The sequence below is a fragment of the Eleutherodactylus coqui genome, chromosome 1 (assembly GCF_035609145.1).
Source record: "Eleutherodactylus coqui strain aEleCoq1 chromosome 1, aEleCoq1.hap1, whole genome shotgun sequence".
Lineage (NCBI taxonomy): Eukaryota > Metazoa > Chordata > Amphibia > Anura > Eleutherodactylidae > Eleutherodactylus > Eleutherodactylus coqui.
In genome coordinates this window covers 435898108-435922021 of record NC_089837.1, presented here as the reverse complement: position 1 = coordinate 435922021, position 23914 = coordinate 435898108, and the positions used below count along the sequence as shown (strand labels likewise).

General features: G+C 42.2%; 1 protein-coding gene across 1 annotated transcript in view; it reads left to right on the top strand.

Moving 5' to 3' along the window:
* The window catches only part of CRYL1 (crystallin lambda 1), a 137105-nt gene that overhangs the window by 74234 nt on the left and 38957 nt on the right, over positions 1-23914 (top strand). The window contains exons 4-5 of the mRNA XM_066582171.1: positions 18815-18976; positions 23595-23789. Of these exons, the coding sequence (XP_066438268.1) occupies positions 18815-18976; positions 23595-23789 (357 nt within the window). The remainder of the gene's footprint in view (positions 1-18814; positions 18977-23594; positions 23790-23914) is intronic.

Genomic DNA, 23914 nt, shown 5'->3' with positions numbered 1-23914 from the left:
CCAAGCTAATATCATAAATACATCACCAGAGCTAGGTTTATAATCTACAGTACCAGAACCAGGTTCGGTACATAAATACTGCCACCGGAACCAAGAACTATATTCCTTCTCTATATGCCTAGATTCAGACAAGCATATATTATTATAGTCACATTTTTGTGCTTCTAATACAGACGGGTGCACTGACCGAACCGTGAATCTACTGACCCAAACTCACAGTATCATAGCCGCACATTCTAATCCTAGTAGTTATACTAAGCCAAGTATTACCACAAAGTGATTAGTGGTAGATACCAGTTCTACACCGGCGCTCTTCAGACCACATAAGTAATTACAGTGCAGTTATATTTAGTGACTCACAGATGACATCCCCTGGAGTGTTCATTTTTCCCATCTTTTTCATCTGGCCCAGACCGCTATAACGATTTCTTTCAGTCGCAACTTTACTCAGCGAAATATTTAAACCAACATTTTTGGCTCCTCACTTTTAATTTTTCAGCACTAGAGATGAGCGAGAGTACTCGGAAAAGCACTACTCGCTCGAGTAATTGGCTTTATCCGAGTATCGCTGTGCTCGTCCCTGAAGATTCGGGTGCCGGCACGGAGCGAGGAGCTGCAGGGGAGAGCGGGGAGGAACGGAGGTAAGATCTTTCTCTTCCTCTCTCCTGCCCGCTCTCCCCTGCTCCCCGCTGCGACTCACCTGTCAGCCGCAGCGGCACCCGAATCTTCAGGGACGAGCACAGCGATACTCGGATAAAGCAAATTACTCGAGCGAGTAGTGCTTTTCCGAGTACGCTCACTCATCTCTATTCAGCACCCATTTAACCTTTTGTGACTTACACAAACTCTACATTCTATTTCTACTCCAATTCTAGCCTGTTGCTGACCCATCTGTTCCTATTATTGTCTCTATTTGCCATGGTTTCCCTAAATACTGCGTTTCAGAAACCATTTTTTCATAGTTGTAATTATCCTCCAAAAATAATAGTGCTAAGCAGTGCCCCATTTTATGCCGGAGATGGTAATAATGCACCACACAGCAAAAGTACTATCTTTTGTACCTGAAACTATACTAGTCCTCCTTTTAGTGTCCCACACAGTAAAAAATGTTTCCTTAGTAATAATAATGCCCCGTGTCCCAATAATAATAGTCCCCCTTTAGTAATAATGTTGCTCCCAGTGCCCGCTTAGTAATAAGTGTTCCCAGTACCTGCTTTGTAATAGTGCCTGTTACCGCGTTTCCCCGAAAATAAGGCACCCCCTGAAAATAAGGCACCCCCTAAAATTTGCAGAAGACCCAAATATAAGGCACCCCCCGATAGTAAAGCATAGTAAAGTGTGCAGGCAAGTTAAGAGGCCTGTCCCCTGCTGCCATCCCCGTTGTCTCCTACCTCCCAGATGTATAGGTAGATCTGCAGACAGTCTGCTGTTATCCTGTCCCTGCTGTGCTGTTGTCAGCTCCCCTTGCTGGCTGGAAAAGCCCATACTGTACGTTCTGTTTCTGCTGTACATGTCTGCTGTGATGAGCTCCCCCTGGTGGCCGGAAGCTGCAATACCACCCCTGCTTACAAGTGGTATAGGAACTTCTGTCTGCAGACAGATACGTTACTTTACAGCCCTTATTTTTTATGGCTCTGTGTGTGAGTCTGGCAACCTGTGTGGGATTCTTAAGGCTGGGTTCTCACAGAGCGTATTTCCAGCGGAAATCTCGCAGTTTGGCCACAGCGATAAACAGCGAGATTTCCGCCGGGAAAGCGCTGCTTCAAAACCCACGGCACTCAGCAGCTTCTTTTGAAGCGACCTGACTGCACGCTTTTCCGTTTCTGTAGCCGGTGAATCCACACCACAACACCAGCTTCTCCCAGCTTTGCTGTGACAGATTTGATTTCCCATGTGGACGAGATTTCTGAGAAATGTCGTCCACAAAGCTGGCCAATCAAGGGATTAGCGGCCACAGACGGATTTGCCGCGGCGAAATAAGACGCCCCCTGAAAATAAGATGTAGCGCATATTTGGGAGCAAAAATTAATATAAGACGCGTCTTATTTTCGGGGAAACAGGATAGTAATAGTAGTAGTAATTTTTCCCAGTGCCCCCCAAGGAATAAATTGCACCATCTAAAAAAAATGACTTGCCTAGCCATGGCAGAAGAAAAGTCCTCTTCCTGCACAAGATGATGTCACTCCATCACACCACATGCGTCCAGATGCTGATGGGTCCTGACAGCGCTCTTGAAGGTCTTGGTGTCCTGACTTCCACTGCAGCCACTTTTCTTTGCAGGGAAGCGGCCACAACCCTAGTCAGGCTGCTGCACCGCTGCCAAGCAACTGCTGGTAACCCGGCCTTGGATGTCTATGCCCTCCCGCCCATGCTCACCGTAGTGCCAGTTTTGGGCCTAGGCTCTTACAAATACTAGACTCTCTGAAGGTGCACCTGAAAGCAACCCCACCTGGTGGACCTACTGAACCCCAGCTCAACACTGGACACAGACTGTTAAGAGGGTATAGGGCACCAGTCTCGAAAAGGGTAATGGACTTTATTCTTCATCCTTGTCCAATTGAACCCAAAGTTTCTTCAAAAGGACACAGATTTCACATGGAGGCATACTGAGTTTTTTTCCTTCTCTGTACTATTCTGATACTTTCGTTCAGAAAAACAAAATGTCAGTTACAGAGAAGCAGATACAAAGCTACAGTAGTCTTATTTTATCTTCTATACTATCCTTAAACCTCACAACATTCCCAGTGGAAAAACTGAGGCAAACTTGGCTACACCCCCATTAACCAAAGACTGCATTTTTAAAATTGGCTGACAGATTTTTGGCAGGTGTAGTATTATCTCAGTACATTATGTATGTTATGTGTAGAGTTGTCTGACTGGTTTAGTTTTTTTTTCTAAGCAGACAAATAGTTACATTGGCACATTAGTTGTGGGTTCTGCCTACCTTAGATCTGTAACTCTTCTTTGAGGCCTTATATGTATGGGCTTTATTAAATGGTACATATAAGCAGTGGATATTGTGCAGATAAAATGTTATGTATTTTTAAGATTTCAGTTCTGTTTTTAAACTACAATTTCACCCTTAGTGCAGTGCTGTAGACATTTTTTTGAAGAATGCTTGACTTGACTGAGAATTAAGCTAATTTTTAAGTGAGAAAAAACTCAATTTCAAGGATGGTGCAATTGCAGCGCTTCTCCAAAAAGCTTCATGTTCCCACCAAATCATACCAATTTTCTTTCGATATTTGAAAAAGGTGAAAATTTAGTATATTCTGTACATAACACTGATGTGCCAAAAGCATGGGATAGCAGTATATAAATTGATTTATGAAGCGTTGTTGCCTCAGATGACAGCTTGGGGACGGCAACACCTGTATAATTTGTGAGGTGTTATCTTGCGAGTGAGGTTGAACACTGGCCAACAACTGCTTAGTGATCGCGACCAGTGGCATCTGGCTAGAATTGTCTATGTGAACAAACAAGTGACTCTGGCTGAAATCAAACCTACCTTCAATGCAGGAGGCCCCACATATATATATACTATAGTTCTGTGCAGTGTTTTTTAGCTTCCATAGTATATAGAAGCAGAAAACCCACCAGACCGCCTCTGTTAACACCATGACACCGGACCCAGCTCCTCACGTTTTTATGAGGTTGCTAACAGGACCCTAGAGAACTTGCAATATGTGATGTGGTCCAATGAGTCCCAGTACTATTTGTTTCAGACTAATGGTAACGTTTGTGTGGGGCAGACCTCATGAAGCCATGGAGCCCGGTTGTCAGCAAGGCACTGTGCAGACTGGTAGTGGTTCTATACTGGTGTTGGGTGGGTCCTTTATAGCATGGCATGGGTCTACTTGTTCACCTAAACTATGTTTCACTGCTTGGTGATCGTTTCCAACCTGTCATGGGCTTCATATACCCCCACAATGATGGGATATTTTTCAGCAGGATAATGCACTGTGCGATCAGGCCCAAGTTGTCCAGAACTGGTTTGAGGAGCATTCTAGAGAGGGCCTTCAAATGTAGCCTGCATGTTTTCCCAAAATAAGACCAGTCAAGCATTTATGGGATGCACTGAAGAGGTTGATTTGCACTGGAGATCCTGCATCCACAATTACATGGAGCTGTTGGAGGTTATCCAGACATCATAGCTCAAAATCCCTCCAGACGATTGTGGAATCGATGCAACATGAAGTTGCTGCACTCTGCCGGGCTGGAGGGGGTCCTACATGATATTCGTTCCTGTTCCATGACTTTCGGCATGTCATTGTATATTTGCTGTGTATGATTATTATGTGGGGAGCACTGTATATTTAAAATGTTTGTATTGTTTTTGTGCACTACTGTGGTGGTTATTTTTATGGCAGTAGTGGGTATTTGCCTCTGGTATTGATTGCAGTATGATATTGAGAAATTCTGGTCCTGGGCACCATGCTGCTGGAGACTCAACACAAGGTCCTCATGTGGATAGTCTTTCATATGAAATTGGAGGCATATCCATGCTGAAGCTATGTAGTGGAGTGAGGCTCATTGAATTTCACGGTCTGCTTATTCTGTGGTCCTGAAACATTTTTATTTATTTTTACTCCCTTCTTAAAGAAGTCTTTTACACTGTCCAGTTATCGGGCCCAAATGTTCCTCCGGACTCTTGTTGGCATGACAATCGGGCTGTCTAAAGGGACTAATGATCAGCCGATGAACAAGCTAACTCTTGTTTGTCAGCTGATTGACTTGTTTCTGCAAGCATAAAATTGCTCACTGACTGGCGGTAGCATCTTTTCATGTGAACAGGGAGTTGTACAGCCAGCCTAAAGGGAAGACGATCGCATTACCAGTCCTCAGCGCACGTAAATTGGAATGAAACAAGCTTGTCAATTGGCATTTTTTTACATCAAACTGAGAATTCGTCCCATGTAAAAGCAGCATTCTTCTCCTTGCACAACACGATGCAGGCACTAGTTTTGTTTTTCCTGGCTCTCCTGAAGGATCAAAAGGCGGCTCAGATATTGGCATAAGAAAGAAGGAAAACCTTTCCTAACATTTCCTTCAGAGAACACTATAGTTTCAAACCTGTACTAGATTCTTCCACAATTTAAAAATTCGCTGTAGTATGTTTTAATACCAATAAAGGATACTAGTGACGCAAGTTGCTCTCGACTAATTTTATTGGCGCCTGTGCCAGGGAGATCTCCATTCTAACTGCAGTGTTTGCCCAATTCCTTCACCGTCACAGCAGGCATCCTGCATCTGTGGAGTGGGCAGTTCTCCAAGGATTATTCTTCATGCGAAAATAATGTTGTGTACTCACAACCTAATCAGGTGAAATACTTAGATCTGCTATCTGATTATCCTGAAAGTTCTGCAGCAATAACCCTCCATAGCATGCAATGGAAAAATGATTCTTCATGCACACGAGCGGAAACCAATTGCGGTTTCCGCTCGGGGATGAAAAATCGCAGTATGCTCCATTTTACTGCAGTTCCCTCACAGACAGCTTCCATTATATTCAATGGAAGCCCTCCAACCCGCAGCCCCTCTGCCATTGACCTTGTGGACAGGCCGCGGATTCCATGAGAAAAGCAGGAGTTTAAATAAAATCTGTACTGTATGTCTGATGGCGAACCGTGCAGACCATCCGCAGTACAGCGAAGCCGGTAGAAGACTGTTCCACATGGACGCTGGCGAAAAAGATGACTGGTACGCAAGGTCACCTGCCGTGGTCAGGGCTGGATTCCAAGGGTGGAATCTGGACCTGCCGTGTGCTATCGGCCTGGAGAAAGATGTATGGCAGACCCATTCTCCTAATCATGATGGTCCTAATAAACAAAAGCATTCATTGCTGGTACTTGATTTAAGGAATTTTCAGTGAGTGCCAGTGATAGCCACTGGTTCTAACATTAAGCCACAAGATGCGCCAGTTAGACCAGTTGGGCAGGTTATCATGCAATAATGCACATGTGACAACTTCAGTAATTGCATTTGTTTCAGTGCTTGGTAGTCCTTGAGAATCTGGCATCTCCAGTGCTTTTTTCCATTTTCTGCTGATGGTGACAAAAATTGCTTGTGTAAAGATTTAACAGGCTTCTAAAATATACTGTGCAGATGCTAATATACTGGTACGTCCTAGATATGTACGTCAGGATATGTATGAAGAAAGGGCGCGGGGCGACCTCTCTGCATGCAGCACGGGCGTCAGCTGTGTATTACAGCTGACACCCACGGGCAATAGCTGCGATCAGCTGTGCGGCCGATCGTGACTATTAACACTTTAAATGCCGCTGTCAATTATGACAGCGGCATTTAAATCCACCGAACGATGTTCGGGGGTCCCATACGGCCATCTCCCGCAGTGAGATCGGGGGAGCCGTGCAAGTGTCATGGCAGCCGGGGGCCTTCTGAAAGGCCCCGGGGCTGCCTTAGGAGACTGTCTATCAAGCCATCCCCTGCAGGAGCGATCAAAGCATCGCCCCTTGCAGCCCCCCAGAGGGGCTTAAAATAACTTTATTGATCTTGTTTTTACTGTACTTTTAATTGTTTTAAAAAAAAAAGGTTAAATTACCCGCCTTTTGCCATATCTATAATTAAAAAAACATTTTTTGTTTTGCTTTGTTTTTTTTTTACAATTCATAAAAAAGTAATAAAAGTTTAAATCACCCCCCTTTTGCCATATCTATAATTAAAAAATCTAAATCACAAAATAAAAGTATATTTGGTATTGCCTCATCCGTAAAAGTCCAATCTATCAAACTAGCGCATTACTTTCCCCGCACGGTGAACGTTGTCTGAAAAAATAAATAAATAAAGAACGCCAGAAATGCACTTTTTCAGTCACCCTGTCTCCCAGAAAAAAAAAAAGGGAATAAAAAGCGATCAAAAAGTCCTATGTATTCCAAATCGGTACTAACGTAAACTACAGGACATCCCCCAAAAAATGAGCCCACGCAGAACTACGTCGACGGAAAAATAAATGTTGTTGCGCGCAGAAGATGGCGGCAAGAAATAATTGAAAAAAATTACATGTCTTTGAAAAGAAAAAAAGTAGTACAGTAAAATAAAACTATACAAGTTTGGTATCGTAGCAATCGTACCCATACAATAAAGTTATCATGTCATTTTTGTTGCAGTTTGTGTGCCGTAAAAACAAGACGCACTGAAAGATGGCGGAATGCCTTTTTTTTTTTTTCATTTTACTCTACTTGGAATTTTTTTTAAAGTTTTTCAGTATATTATATAGTACAGTAAATGGCATAATTTAAAAATACAACTCGTCCCGCAAAAAACAAGCCCTCATACAGCGACGTCGATAGATAAATAAACAAGAAAATGGACGTGCAGCTGTGTCTCTTACTGCAACTTGGACCCTTATTACTGCTGAGTAGTAGACGTCCATAGGGTCTGACCCTCACCAGTCACACATTTATGGCCTGTTCTAAAGATAGTCTATCAAACCCTTTTAAATTAACCTTTTCAGGATCAAGGGTCATTAAAGTTTACTTAATACATTTTAAAAGATGAGGAAAATGGACTCAAAATTGGGGGGGGGGGGGGGGGGGAACAACTTTCCGCTGCCTTCACGCGAGTGTTTTATCGTGCCAATCTCGCCACGATAAAATGCTGGCCAAAAATCTCGATCATCTGATGCTTTGGATTCCAATGCATCCGTTCAGATGGGCGATTTTCTGGTGCGTAAAAACAGCCGTCCGGAAAAGATAGCGCATACAGTGCGCATTCTGGGCAGCCGATTTTACTACGGCCGGAAAAGCTAGTTCCAGAACTATGAGAAAACTACAAGAAAGGGAGCTGCTGAAAAAGGGAGGTGGAAGGGAGTTTAGCAGTGGCTCTGCTAATCTCCCTGCCCCTTGCAGGTTGCCTGCAAAGAGAGGGTGTGGGACGGGGCGGGAGATTGGTACACTAGCTCCTGCCCCATCCCGCCCCCTCTCAATGCAGGCAGCCGGCAAGGAGCAGAGAGGGGGCAGGAGTTTAGCACACTAGCTCCTGCCCCCTCCCATTCCCGGGAAGGAGTTTAGCATAGCTAACTCTCTCCCGCCCCGACGGTAACCCGGCTTGTGGCGTATACGCACCACACCCGGGCAGTTTAAACAGGCACTTAAAAAGGAGACACAGCCGTGATGCAGCCTGTTTCATATATGCGATTTTTCATCCGTGCTGCGGCTGAAAATCGCAGCGCGTGTGTGAATGAGCCCTTCCCTAGTTCTTTCCCCTTATACACTAATGTAGTTGGTAAAACCCTTAATATAGAAGGACAGGATATAATAATTATAAGTAGTACAATAATTTTCAGGAGGTCACGACTCCTACCTTGAGGACTCGCCCATCATTGAGGGCCTCTCTGGAGCATTGATACAGATGAGCGCAAGCTTGGTGAATAAAGCCTGCAGGGGGTGCTACACTACCTACCGCACAGTTTGTAAAACTTGGGCCTTATTCACACAAGCGTTTTTACGTGGCTATGTGAAGCATTGGATTCCAGTGCATTCACTCCTATGAGCGATTTACAGTTGCGTGAAAAAAGAGCGGTTCTTGGTTGCCTTTTTTTTTTTTTTTTTTTTTCCACTCTGCTCTTGATGAAAAACTCTGGAAGCTCCAATAGACTCCTGGGGAAAAAAGAGAGGGGGGGAGAGATTGCCTGCGTCTGGCGATCGGAAAAGAAGACCGCTGCCGCTATTAAAAGTTATTCTGAGGATCTCTGCCGACCGACGAAATTCCATGCCAAAGTGTATTTTTTGCACAATCTTCCCGTGCAAATGGACAAGAAAACGCTAATTAAGCTTGGGACTTTATCTCGGCTATTCATTAATGCAATTTTACGGTGTATGTGGGCAGTCGTAAAACGCACATGCTCGTGTGAATGAGGCCTTATTAGAACATATACATCCCTTACAAACTAAGGTACGAATAAGTTAACAAATTTCTTCCACATAGATATGGAGGGACTCTTACAGTCCATCAATCGCAATGCTATCGCTTTTTCTAGCTAGGAATACTTTTTTCCTCAAGAATATTCTGATATGATGTTGCCAATTCACTCATCTAGTGTCCCAAATAGGAAAACTTGTATGTAGGAATTGGAACTCCCCATTATTTCAGAGAGGAGACCCTGTGACCTCTCGCCAAAAGTAGGATCTCCGCGGCAGGAGCAGGAGGCGGCAGACTGATCTCCGCTGTCAGCCTATCTGACAGATGGGCTGACCGTGGAGAATCGCGGCAAATCGCAGCATGCCGCGATTTGCCGGCCGCAAGCGAAGAATCGCAATGATTCTCCGGTTGTAGACAGAGGGGAAGCGCTTTCCATAGCAACGCTATAGAGGGCTTTCACTGCATTCCCCGCGGGGAACGCAATGAAAACCCACCCGTGGACAGGCAGCCTAAGGGTTAATGTGATGTGGAAAGATCAGAGGATGGCAATTGTGTTTTGTAATGCATGTCTGACCTGTAAGAATCTGTAGAAGTGGGTTAGGGGTAATTTGTACTTAACTTGTAATTGATGTAAAGAGTTTAAAATGTTAAGGCTGCCTTGACACGAGAGTGTATACGCAGCTTATATATGCTGGGCCATGTGAATAAATGCATTGAATCCAAGATGGCCATCATATATACGTGAGTAAATAGCTGCGTATATACGCTCGTGTGTAGGCAGCCTAAAAGTGTATAGGTTGCCCAGAGTCCATTTACCATATCATTCCCATACATGAGCATCCTGTAAAGAAAACCATTCCGGAAGTCCGGGGTTGCGCCACATGGGTGTATCGGCCACACTATCGGTGAATTTACTAATTGACCTAGATTCCCGCTAGATTTGTGAAAGCAATTTGCTTGCCAAGGTGGAGGGGGATTCTAGCACAGGCCACAGACAACAGGTTTTTTAGAAAATGTATCAAATGTGACTCTGAAATAGGAAGGGGTTCACCTCCTATCCAGCATCTCGAGTGAACCAGCTGACTCGCGATATAGTACACAAACAGAATCGGGAGAGCAGCCCCCGCATCTACCCTCAGCTTCTGGAGAGTAGAAATCCACAGCTTTAGGCGAGAGCTTCCCCATACAAAGGAGGACAGTAGGGAGTTGGCTGACCTGAAAAAAACGACCCAGAACCGATGTCGAGATAAGATGTAGAGACATGTTGATAGTACTAGCATTTTAATTAAGTTTATGCAACCAGCTACTGAGAGTGGTTAAGAGCCCCAGATTTTAAATAAGGATTTAAATAAATTTATGAGAGGGTATACATTTAGGTCCAGGGACTGTCTGGTGGTGGTAGAAATCTGACTTCCTAAGTATTTAAGTGTATTGGTAACCTGGAGACCACGGAGTGAGTCAATTTGGCATAAAGGACTCACCAGAGAGAGAGGCATCAAGGCGGATTTTGCCCAGTTAATATGCAGCCCTGAGAAACAAGCCATGGAGCTCATAAATAGATTTGGCAGAGGAAGGGATGTGATGGGGTCTGGCATAAGGTCATCAGCATATAATGCCACTAGGTCCTCTTAATATCCTATAGTAATATTTTTATATAGTGTGCTCCCCCGAAGCATAATGGCTAGTGGCTCAATGGCCAATGCACATACATAGGGGGCAGAGGGCATCCCTGTCTTGTGCCTCTTTTATAAATGGAGCAGGAACCATTAACGGAGACTGTCACTAAGGATGATTTTTAAAGTAAGGGAAAACAATTAAATTTACCACAAAAATAATCCTTTTATTCTCCCAAGTATAAAGATGTCCTATAGGGACTCGGTACTGGTTGACTGATGTAGTCATTACTGCTCAAAATAATGATCTCCATTAAAGGCATCCACAGTGGGACTGAAAAGTCTTCAGACTCATTGGCCTCATGTCCATGGGCCCAAATGGTTTCCCCATGCAGAATCCTGCAGCGAATTCCACCCGGCCTGCTGCTTGAGCATAGGTCATCAATAGTATTTTCCTGGAAAAGCCCTTTAAAAGCAGATGGGAGGAAGGTGTCAAGTGTGGAAATGGAGATATTGGATTATTTCTTGTGGGTTTGGGAGGCCTCCTTTCTGTATCATGTGGGCACAATGTGGCATTCCCACAGGGCATCTATTGTATCCAGATCACTTGGTAAATGTGTACCAGTACTGAAAGACTAGGAGTTTTTATCATTGATGGGTTTTTCTTAGTTTTTTTTTTCTTTTTATAAGAAGACATTAAGGCATCATTTAAAATTTTGGGAACTATATTTGACTCCATTTTTGCTATTTTAGTAAATGCATTTCAGTTCTTTGTTCCATTAGTAAAGTCAACTTTTAGCCACAACAGCCAGGTCCTGAGAATTGCAGTTGTCTACAAAAAGTAATTATCCATCAGCAGGGGCAAAGCTAAAAGCTCAGGGACTTGGGTGCAAAAGTTCAGCTCTGGGGGTCCTCCCACCTGTACCCATACCTAAACCATGCAAAACGAATTTACATACATGATCTACTTCCTTGGCATAAGCTTTCTAAACATGACTCATTTCCTGGAGTATGTGAAAATGTGTTTGTAGCCCCTTAGGCTGTGTTCATGTTTTTAGTTGCATTTTTGAATCCCAAATTAAAAATCACATTAAACAACTGCATGCACTATTCAAAAGCCACACGTGTTTTTAGGAAATTGCATACACTGTTAGAAACTGCATGTAGATTTAAACACAAGTGTTTTTGTTTTCTTTTTTAAAATTATATGCAGGTTTTTTTTTAAACTGTGTTTGAAGTGTGTAGTCCTACACCGTAGATACCCAGGTTATACTACTATGGTCCATATCACTATATACAGGGAGATGTATAACTTATAGCAGCTCTACAAATATAACTTGATATGAGGTGATGTTCGCTACGCAAACATAAAATGACTTCATTCACATTTGCGATGTTTCCCTGCATGACAGCGCGTTGCAATGATATGCAGGGGAAAAAATCGCTGCATGTCCTTTCTTTTTGTGATATTATCCGTTGTCTTCAAAGGGGCTGTCGAGCGAGCATTGCCTTCGGGTGCCGGCGCGGGGGAGCGGTCAGTAGCGGCTGTCAGCAGGAGGGAGCAGGGGGGGGGGGCACCCGAAACTTCCGTCTCGAGCGGGGGAGATACTCGCTAAAGTCAATGCTCGCTTGAGCAATTGCCTTTAGTGAGTATACTCGCTCATCTATAATATTGACCATGCTGGTATAACCTGGGTTTTGCCTGTATATAATTATATATGTACAGCTGGTATAAGTTATACATGTCCTGTATATAGTGATATGGACCATGCTGCTATACCCTGGGCCAGGGTACACCAGCATGGTAAATATCACGATATACAGGCGATGTATTACTTATACCAGTTGTACATATATAATTATACACCGTATATACCCAAGTTATACCAGCATGCTCCATATCACTATATATAGGGATGTGGACCATGCTGGTATAACTTGGATATTGCCTGTATATAATTATGTATGTATATCTGGTATAACGTATACCAGTTTTACATAGGACTTATATGCAGTACATATCTGGTTATACAGCATGGTCTGCTCTCCTCTTCCTCTATAAGACACTGTCAATGCAGTTCAGGTTAGACCAATCACGCGGCCGACAATGCACTGATAGACTGCAGTTGTGACCCATTTATAACTGTAGTCTATCAATGGAAGGGAGGACCATGCACAGGGATAGTCTGCAGCATGTAATTGACTGCCGGCTGCCCCAGGTAACTGCCCTCCCCTCCATGAGTGCCACTCACAACTGGCCTGTGGGGTGTAGCAGTGATCCCGTCTACTAAGGGGCTGGGTCTCAATTGCAACCCCTAGCAGTATGCCAATGGCCATCAAACTGCTAACTTGAATGGGCAGATTGGAGGCACGCTACCACTGCCAATGTTCTGTAATTCTATGGGCACTTAGGCCACTGGTCATTTCAAAGTTAAGTTTTCCATTTTTGATCTTCTTTCTTTAATTCAAGTGATACGTGGCATAATATGAGTCTGTTTGATATAAACCCCATCCTTTTTGTGGTCTGCTTCACAGGACAGTCCTGTGAGAGAAACTGTACTCTCTGAAGCTATAGTGTCCCCATGATCTAGCCAAACCAAATAAACCATTAGCATTCCACTAAAGATATCATTTGGGAGATTTGTGGTCTTCAAGTAATTGACATTTTTGGTAGAAATCATTTTTTTTAAAAATGCATGTTCTATCTACAACTGGAGAGCTGAAGATGATCACATTGTTTTTGTAATTTTTTAAGGTATTATCATCTCTCATGGAAAACCTCGTAATGTATTTCATTCCCTTTTGTGCAGTGAACTTTCCCAGAAAACAGAGAATAGTCTCGGTCTTGTCTACACTTTCTGAAGTTAAGCAGCAGGTCGTGACGTTCTCTGTAAAGTGCAAGGTTCACATTGTCAATAAGGACATGGTGCCCCTGATCAGGGTGGATGATTTTGTGCCTGACAAAAACTTTATTGGAGTGATCCAAAAGCACACGACAATTATACCAGTGTAAATGAGTCTTTCAGCAAACAGCCCATTCATGCATCCTGTATAATCAGAGCTGGTTGGGTTTCTTGCAACCTTGAGTTTTCTTACTTCTGGTTTTCATATGATCCAAGCTGAGCGGCATTGCCTTTCACTATTCGCTGACACAATGAGCCTATTCTTTAGACTCCTTTTTATGGCTTTGCATAGAAATTCAAACTTTTGATGACTCTCTTCCATTTCTGAAAGAAACTGTTTACACTTGCCTAGTACACACTTTGCCTTTACAGAAAAGCAAACTTTATTTAATGCTTGGTTATGAGTCGAGAAGAGAAAATAAAAAAAATTCTTGTCATATGGTATAGTAGAATTTAATTTTACAGCAATTTCTTTATATAAACTGCACTTTGTCCTGATTCTCTTATCAACTAGGACAGAGAACTGCTTCAAAGATTGTGATTCACTTTGGAGAACCTAACACATGGATGCATTACACAACCTATTGATTTCAATATGACTGTAATTCTTAATTTCTCCTGTAGAGGTGCTGCAGTGGAATTGAACACTGACTGATGAATTTTCTCACAGATTATAGCTGATCAACTATGTTCCTAGCGGCACCACACCCAGTGATCATCAAGTCACTTCAGAAAAAAGGGATTGTCAAAAGCAAACTGCTTTAACTCTAAATGTCTTTTAGACACTTTTTAGTACTTTACGTACTTATCATATCACAACTACTTTACTGCAATACCCTCCTCAATGAACACTCTACCGATAAGACTGCCATTCGTCTAATGTATCCTCATTTTGTCACCTCACCTATTGTTTCTTACTTATCACCACTCTCAATCCCATCACTATGTCTGCCCACTGCAGAAAAAAATAGTTTAGAATGTTGTGGGGAAAAAATTATGGGAGAAAATGTTGGTGGGATCAGAAAAAATACATCCATGGAGTAGTGGGAGCCATTAGCCATTAAAGGGGTTGTGCATTTGAAAACTACAGATGGCCTATTCTTAGGAGAGGCCACCAATAGTAAATCGGCAGGAGTCCACCACCCATGATGCCCTCTAATTAGTTGTTCTCTAGGCCAGTATGCTCATGCAAGAAGCAGGCAGCTAGCTGGGTGACAGAAGGAATGGTAGAGGGAATAGATCCAGGAAGGCTAGCCTGAACTGGCGCACCCTAACAAGTCTGCAAAATTGGCAGATGAGGGAGATGCCATTAAAGGATTAGCACTTCTGCAGCACAATATAGCCTCTGACCACCTGGGGGATGTCTGCTCCAGTAAGAAGGGAAATAGGAGCACAGGGTAGGCTAGACAGGCTCTAGTAATGGGAAACTTTATTTTTAAATTTGTTTTAATTAACACAATCGTTAAACAAAGAGTACATAATGATGTAACATTGAAGTTGCTTACAAAAACAGAATATTGTGTTTTCCCAATTATTGTAACTGACAATAGTATAGTATCAAAAATATACTTTTTCTGTTATTATACGGTATTAATAGATCAGTAGGCTAATGAACATTCAAACCTGAACTCAAATTTAAAGTTACTGGCATATAAAAGACAAGAAGAAAAGTCTCCCAAGAGGAAGGTAACCGTTAGTTGGTGTGTAATTTGGAATGTGCATTCAACCAAGAGCTCCATATTTTTAGGAACTTGCTAGGACATCCCCTATGTTGGTATATGACTTTTTCATAAGGGATAATTGTATTGACCAGCCCTTTCCAACTTGCCAAAGAGGGTGATTCCACTGCCATCCACTTCATGGCAATAGTTTTCTGAGCTAAAAATAGTATTTTTCTAAGAAATATTTGCGTGTAATGGTGGTCAATGTTCCTCATCAAATAGGCTGAACACCATAATCTCTTTAGGTCTAAATTTATGCTCAAGGGTGTAGGTAAGAGTAGGGATATAAAAATTGATAACCTCAGACCAAAAACTCGTATAAGGGCAGTCCCATATCAAATGCCAGAAATCGGCATTAAGTTGATGGCATCTGTGACAGGCTGATGTTGGAGTTTTATGCATTCTGTGAAGATGCACTGGGGTCAGATGAGACTGGTGAATGGTATAGAGTTGGATTAATTTATTAACAGCTTGGGATACTGTCAGATGGGAATCCACTATACCTTCCATTTATCCTGGCTAGACAGTGGGTTATAGCTGATCTTAGCTGAGAGTAGAAGGGTATAGAGCGCTGATATTAGGCCTTTCAGCCCTTAGGACCAGAGTATACCTATTATAGGGTATTTTGATATTTGGATGGTAACCAAAGAGAACTGGGTATTTAGAGCATGTCGTAGCTGGAAGTATCGAAACCATTGAAGTCGAAGTACCTGCAGTTTTAACACAAGTAGGTGACTATAATAATTACGTTGTCATATACGTCCCCCATTTCAGAGATACCTAATGAGACCCAATATTGACAATCTGGTATTGTCTGTAATGAGGGTAGGGTGTGATTATTTCATACGGTGCGATCTGCCATAGTATCTCTAAAGTCTTGAATATTTTTTGCAGTTCACCATATGGATAAGGCTAATTTGTGCATGGGCAATGTATTAGAGGACTTGGTGTATTCTAGGCATTCTAAATAGCTGACAAGATCTTTTCCCGCCACCATCTCTCCTAAATGGAAGACTACAATCGGGAGCTCCTGCTGTATGAACCATTGCCTCAGGTTCCGCAATTGGCCAGCTAATTAGTATAAATTAAAGTCTGACAATGCCACTCCGGCCTGATTCTTGGGTTTTTGCAGTGTGGTAATTTTTAATTTAGATCGGGATATGCCCCATATGAATGTAGTCAGAAGGGAATTCGTGGAGCGGAAAAATTTCTTTGAGACTTTTACTGGCATACGCTGTAAAAAATATAAACACTTAGGTTGTATTGCCAGTTTTATTAAGTTTATACACCCTGCCACTGAGAGAGATAGTGGGAAACTATATTATGTTGGGGACAGACAGGGCAATTTTCCACAAACACTGGGACTGTCAAACGGTGTGATGTCTTCCTGGTGCTCTAGTTCGACGCATCGCAGATCAGGTTGACAGATTATTAGGAGGGGCAGGTGAGGATCCAGTAGTCATAGTACACATGCCACCAATGACAAAGTTAGAGGTAGGTGGAAGGTCCTTAAAAACAATTTCAGGGAACCAGGATGTAAGCTTATGGCAAGTACTTCCAAAGTAGTAGTTTCTGAAATTCTGCCTGTACCACGCCAGAAAGGAGATTAGGGGGGTAACCAAATGTCTCCAGAGTTGGTGTAGGAAGGAGAGGTTTGGGTTCTTGGAGAACTGGGACAACTTTGCTGTTGTCTACAGGTTCTACAATGGGTATGGGCTGCATCTCAATGGGGAGGGTGCAACTCTGCTGGGGGAGAAGATGGCTAGAAAGTTGTAGGAGTGCTTAAACGTAAGGACTGGGGGACAGAGCAATTACAGAAATAGAAGAGAAGATGGTGTAGATAATGACCTCTGACTAAAGTAATGGAAATGGGTGTGGAATGGTGGGAGGGGTTAGTACATTATAACTGGCAGAATAGTTCATAGGGATCCACTTTAGAATGTTTTAGTTATATGTATATATTTTTTTAAAACTGTATGGTAGGAAGTAGTAATGTCTGAGGAGACTATATATAATATATATATATATATATATATATATATATATATATATATATATATTTGGAAGCTAAAACCTGCAGATCTCATAAAGGTAATAAGTTTGTGTCAATAAAGATGATTACCATACCCAACTTGTACAGGACCCAACTAGAGCGATGGCCATTTTGAACTTAATATTGACCAACAGACCTGATAGAACAATGTGGGTGCAGGTCAAGAGGCATCTAGGAAATGGTGACCATAATATAATACATTCCATCTTGTCTTTCAATCATTTTTAAATATTTAATCACCTGGTAGAAGGATTGCATAGTAAAATAGCAATATTTACAGATAAAGTAATACACGAGAGGACAGAATGCGGTAACTGGATCAAGCAATGTCGGGCAGCTGCTGCCAAGGCAAATAGGATCATGGGGTGCATCAAAAGAGGTCTATGGGCACATGAGAAGAACATTAATCTTTCTCTTTACAAATCACTGGTCAGACCACACATGGCATACTGTGTACAGTTTTGACACCGGTACTCAAGTAGGACATGTCAGAGCTTGAGCGGGTTCAAAGGTGGGCGACTAAAGTAATAAAGGGAATAGATGGACTACAATAGTGAGGTTATCACAACTGGGGTTATTTAGTTTAGACAAAAGACTGCTGAAGGGCGACCTAATAACTATGTATAACTATATCAGGGGTCAATACAGAGATTTCTCCCATAATCTGTTCATACCCATGACTGTGACTGTAACAAGGGGGTGCCCTCTATGTCTAGAGGAAAAAAGGTTTCCACACCGACATAGGAGGTTCCTTTACTAAAAGAGCATTAAGACTATGGAACTCTCTACCTGAGGAGGTGGTGATGATGAATTTGGTAAGAGTTCAAGAGGGGCCTGAACATCTTTCTTGAGTGTTACAATATTACACGCTATAGTCATTAATTACTTCAAAAGGGGTTTTGATCCAGGGATTATTCCAATTAACAGATTGGAATTGGGAGTGCATTTTTCCCCTTAAATGGGCAAAATTGGTTTCTGCCTGATTGGATTTTTTTTTTGCCTTCCTCTGGTTCAATATTAGGGAAAAATAGGCTGAACTATACTTTAAAAGCGGTATAGTCTTAAGAATATGTATTTTTGGCCTAACATACTATGTTACTATTAAATCTCTGGTAAAAAGAATCCAGCAGGAATTTAGTCTATGGTGATGTGAGCCTACTGTCAGGAAAGAAATACAAGATCTGCCACTTGCAGAAGCTAAGGGAGGTTCTCCTTTAGACAGATCTAGAACAATCCAGTATTTGCAGCAACGTTAGGCGGCAGGATACAAAATTTTTGTGAGCACCAATAAAGTCAATGCCGCCCCTATGTTAGGAGACCTATCATACCATTTAATTCTGCCAGGTTTAGCAATCTAGATTCACCTATTTTCATTACTGTGGGTAGAGAGGTGAATAGGAATCGCTTGTTTTCCAAATTTGACCCCCGCGGCTACCACTATTTTGTCACATGAGGTGCTTCTGCAAGCCTGCATTTGCATTGTTTTATTTCTGATTCTTTCAAACAAACAGGTTAACTTTTCTCACCATATTTTTGCTTCATGTTGTGAAACTATAAGACTGAGAAAAATATTCATGCCAAGGCTTGATGGTTCATCTAGTAAAAATAATTGTACTTCTGGTGATTATTTTTTATTGTTCGTAGGAATGCGTCCCAGAGAATCTGGAATTAAAGTTGAAGATTTTTGCTGATCTAGATTCTTACATCAACGATTCAGCCATAATAAGCAGCTCAACGTCTTGCCTCTCACCAAGAAAGATGTTTAATGGACTGAAACATGTCAAGAACTGCATAGTAGCGCATCCTGTAAGTCCTAAATATTTTACTAGTATGGCAGATAACGCCTGTGATTTTACATATGTTATAATTTTGTTTAAAGGAGTTGTACCAAGAAAAACAAATGCGCATTCGCAGCTGCCACTCTACTCTCACTGCAGGCTCACTGCACCCACCTGCAGTGGCAGCAGATTGAGTAAAGGGGGACACAGGACCACCCCTGTTCTCAGGATCAGTGGTGGGACCCCCACGGATCAGACTTTAATTACCTATCCTGTGGATAGATAAAAGTTGTTGTTTATATGTCTCCTTTAATAGTCTGTGTTGGCGCTGAAGCGTTATGATCCTGGGGTGTTTAGTAGAGTCAGGGCCCATTATTAAAGAGGTTTTCTGATTTAAAAAATATTGGTGATGGGGTAGGAAATTAAATATTAAAATAGAATGTTAACACTTAACACTGACTTCCTGCTTTCTTGCCACCACTCTCGCCCTCCAGCTGGTCTCTGTTTACATTGGCTGCAGCAGGAACGTGGTTTAACCTGCTGCAGCCAATGTTAGGCTCTTAAATGGGATCTTATCAGTGATGTCCCATAAATAGACTTGGGTCTTTAAATTTAAAGTCCATATCACCTGTTTATGGGACATCACCAGGACCAGAAGACCGAGTGATGTCATCAGTCACGTGATGTACTGCTGGAGTGCAGAAACTGTGCTATGGCACTACAGTAAGTGAATTAAAAAATTACTGTCTGGGACAGGATATTTATATAAAGTAAGTCCAAAACCCCCTTGAAAGCAATATACACTTACTGTGGAAAAAAAATAAAAGAATCGAGCACCTAGAAAGAGTTGTCAAAATTAACTGAAACCTTCTATGTGTGATTGTAACGTTGATATAAGTAATTACAATATCCCAGCACAAGGATTGCAGAAGATGGAACACTTGAAGAGAGGCTTTAGTACGCTGGTGGACCGCCTCTAGCTTGGATGCAAGATGGGCGGGCATGGAGGCATACGGGTTCCGTATAGTATCCTGCAGCATATTGATCCATATTTGCTGTAACTGAGCCTCTAAATCATGCAAAATCATTGTCTGTTGAAGTTGGCACCCTAGATACATCCATTTTCGCCAATAGAACATGTAAGTGTGGCAATGTTGTGGAGGCTCCTGTGACACCCTCTCTGTGTGCGGCCGAGCATCATCCTGCTGGGAAATGCCTCTTAGAAACCGCCATGAGAGGAACACGTGGCTGCAGGATGTCCTGAACATATCACTGAGCTGTCATTGTCCCTTGTACCACTACTAGGGGTGGCCGACTGTCATATGTGATTGCCCCCACTGCTGGTGTGATAGTCTGGGTGGCCGTGTTCCACTCCACACAAAGGCAGGATTGAGGCACTTAAGCCTCGGTTTCCAGACATAAACACTGACTTAGTTTGCAAACTAAACCTAGATTCGTTCACAACACCACTGCAAACCAAGGCGATGGTGGGTGGGTGTCAAAGGCAGTACATGTAATGGGTGCAGTAAGACCAAATGTGCTTCAGCCATGCGACTGGAAATGGTTCCAACAGACATAGGGGCCTGTAACAATGGTGCCACCTGTCTCTGGATGATGCATAACGACACAGTTGGAGCTGCTAGTGCTTGCTGATTAGAAGAGTCCCTCTACTGGTGGTCTGTCAAGGGTATCGCGAGCCCGGTCACATTGTGTGCCCTCACATATCTACTGTTTCCAACACCTCCTAACAGTCTGGTCAGGACTGCCCAATTGGTGGTTAATTCATTGATGTGACCATCCAGCTTCTTGCATTCCAATAATGCTCCCCTGGCAAATTGTTAATTGCGTGAAATCTCTTCTGTACATCGTAGAGGCGTCTAGTGATCAACCAGCTCTACACAAGTGGGAAAAGAGGTCACTACACACAAGTAGCCTCTTAGAGCCTTTTATAGGCCAATGGTAGAACCACTCTAAAGCCTCCCTCACACAGACGTTCGGCAAAGCGTTGCATTTTCAATTGCGGTTCTTTACCGCGATTTAATTTTGTTTTCGGCTGCAGCGATGCTGTGGCCGACACTGGCTTTTAGTGCTGCTCATTATTGATGAGGTGCGCCAAACGCCTAAAGATCAGATTCCACTCAAAAATAGCGGCACTGGAAAGTGCCGCGTTCAAGTGCCGTCTTAGAGGCTCCATTGAAGCCTCTGACCGCATTTAGCGCTGCAAAAAGCTCTCCCAAGGGCCTCAGGTGGAATCATGCCACAACTCTAATCACTTTGCAGGTGCTCCTTCTAGGTGCTTGATTTTTTTTTTTTTTAAACAAAGCTTATACATCAATGTTTCTACAAAAATGTAAGTTATTTTCCAAGTGTGCATGTGTTACAAATATCTGATTTTAAATAGCTGATTAAATATTTAATGACTCCAAGTACCATAAAAACAATCATTAATACATTGTTAATTTACATTAAAAATTAGGTGAAATGTGCCACCATAGATAAAATGAGACATCTCACAATGTGTGACGAGCTTTAGGCTGGCTGTCCACAGGCGATTTGTCATAGCATGATCCGCGGCGATAACTATGCAAAGCGCGGCCCAATGTACACGAGTGGAAAATCGCTCGTGTCGAAAAATCGCAGTTTGCCACGATGAACCTATCATTAAGATAGGTTCATCACGGAAAATCGCGGTGACATTAGTGCTCCCCCACGGCGGAATATAACTTGTGATATTCCGTCCCGCCCGTGGACACTCGGCCTTAGAACGTCAGCAGGCAACCAGTAGTTGAAGATTTACTGGAAGTTCTCTAATGGGTCTTTAGTAGATCCCTAATGCCTTATTCATATAGGTGAGTGTGATTTCGGGTAGTGAAAAAGTGATCAATTTCACTGTGAGCATATATGTGTTTTACATCAGTTCTTGTTGCAATTGTGTGTTTTTTAACTTGAGTGTCATCCAAGTGTAAACAATTTTTCACGTGCTTCAAAAAAATGGAGGATGGTCCAATTGATATAATTTACAGTGCCCTGCTCATAGAAGTCAGTAGGTAAGTGGGAATAAAACAGGATCACACACATATGCCATGTGAATGTTTGTTTTCGTTTTTTGGGTGTTTTTTTTTGATCCACCCACATTGCTTGATTTTATTCACTTACTGGGGGGCAGGGGTGTCCTCATAGGAAACAATAGGATTACAGGGGAAACATCTATACTTCTAATCCATTACACCTGTTATCATCCACTGTACAATGTTGCAATGGTTGTCTCCAGTAACTACTTAGAGGCTTGGTTTGTCTCTAGTCATTTTGGATATTTCTATCCTGTTCAGTCACTTATTGTATTTCGCCCCATTTGTTGTAGATGGAGACATTATTATTGTTTGTTACACCCTATGTTAATGTTACTCTAGATAAATGATCTAAAGCACTGGGATAAAGTATTATAGCATCCAATTTTATAAGTTTTTACACGCAATAATAATGTGTTTTACCTCTTAAACTTGGTAGACTGTAACTTTTCAGCTTTACTACAAGTCATGGCATATGTCTTGTGATGTATACTACGGCTAATGATTATCCATGACATTTATGATGTTTTATAAAAATCGTGATCCATTTGAGTTCTACAACCATTCCCATCTGTTTCATTTTGAAAGTGCCCAAAAATTACTGAAGGTTGCTTCAATTTGTTAATTTATCTTTTATAGTGGTCGGTACTCAGTTTTCACAGTATACTCCATTCAACTGTAATATAAATCTATATCTATAAGCTGCCATTTCAGGCTGGGAAGAGGTAGAACGTCCACTTCAAGAGAATTACTAAAATCTAGCAATACCCATTACTAGTAGGTGAATAAAATCAAGCAATGTGATCCCAAGAATAGACTTAACATTCAATTTTCATACAATGCCAACTTTCAAGTCAATTCCTGCCTTGCCTTCCTTTGTGCTGTGAAAACACCATGTTGGACTTTGTTATTTGGGCTCACTAAAGGATCTGATTCTGAGGTCCCACTCTCTATATTTTCAGTACATGTCCACTTATAGTTGCATTATAAACTTAAGCGATTGGCTGTGAATTTGCCTGAAAATGGGGTTGTCTGAGAGTTGTTTTCTGGAAATAAACTATTGATGAGCCATCCTGAAGAAAGGTCAACAATAATTGATTGGTGGAGATTCGGCAGTTGACATCCCCACTGATCAGCTGGTTGAAGTAACGGCAGAACTTGGGTGAACACCACTATTACTTCAGTCCATACTAAACACAGCGCTCTTAGACTGTATACCGGGTGTTCCTGGTATTGCAGCTCAATCCTATTCACTTGAATGGGATTGATCTGCTCTCGGGCCATGTGACTGATGACCATCATGTCACATACCTGAGAAGAGGCCTTGGTGCTCACATCTTTAATTACTTGACTGGCAGGGATGTCGAGCAGTGGACCCCCACCAATCAGCTATTGATGACCTATCCTGAGAATAGGTTCTCCATAGTTTAGTCCTGAAATACCCCTTGAAGCTAAACCCTTGGCATTCATTACTATTACAGAGCTCCTCTAGTGGTCTAGTCAGATCTGTGCAGATATAGATGAGGCCTGATGACTTGGGAAGTAATAATAATAGGTCTCTTTTGTTCTACTTAACAGGTGAATCCACCGTATTATGTTCCCTTGGTTGAACTAGTTCCCCACCCCAAAACAGATGCAGTCACAGTGGAGAAAACATATTCTCTCATGAAGAAAATTGGGCAGTCGCCTGTAAAATTATTGAAGGAGACTGATGGGTTTGTGTTGAATCGACTCCAGTATGCAGTGGTTAGTGAGGCATGGAGACTTGTCCAGGTATAATATGTACACAGTAGATGCAATATTCAATATATGCAATATATTGTGTGATATGTGTATTGCTTGTAATGCTGTTCTATGACAAACTATAAGATAGTTTGTTGGTTATGTGATGCAAAAAT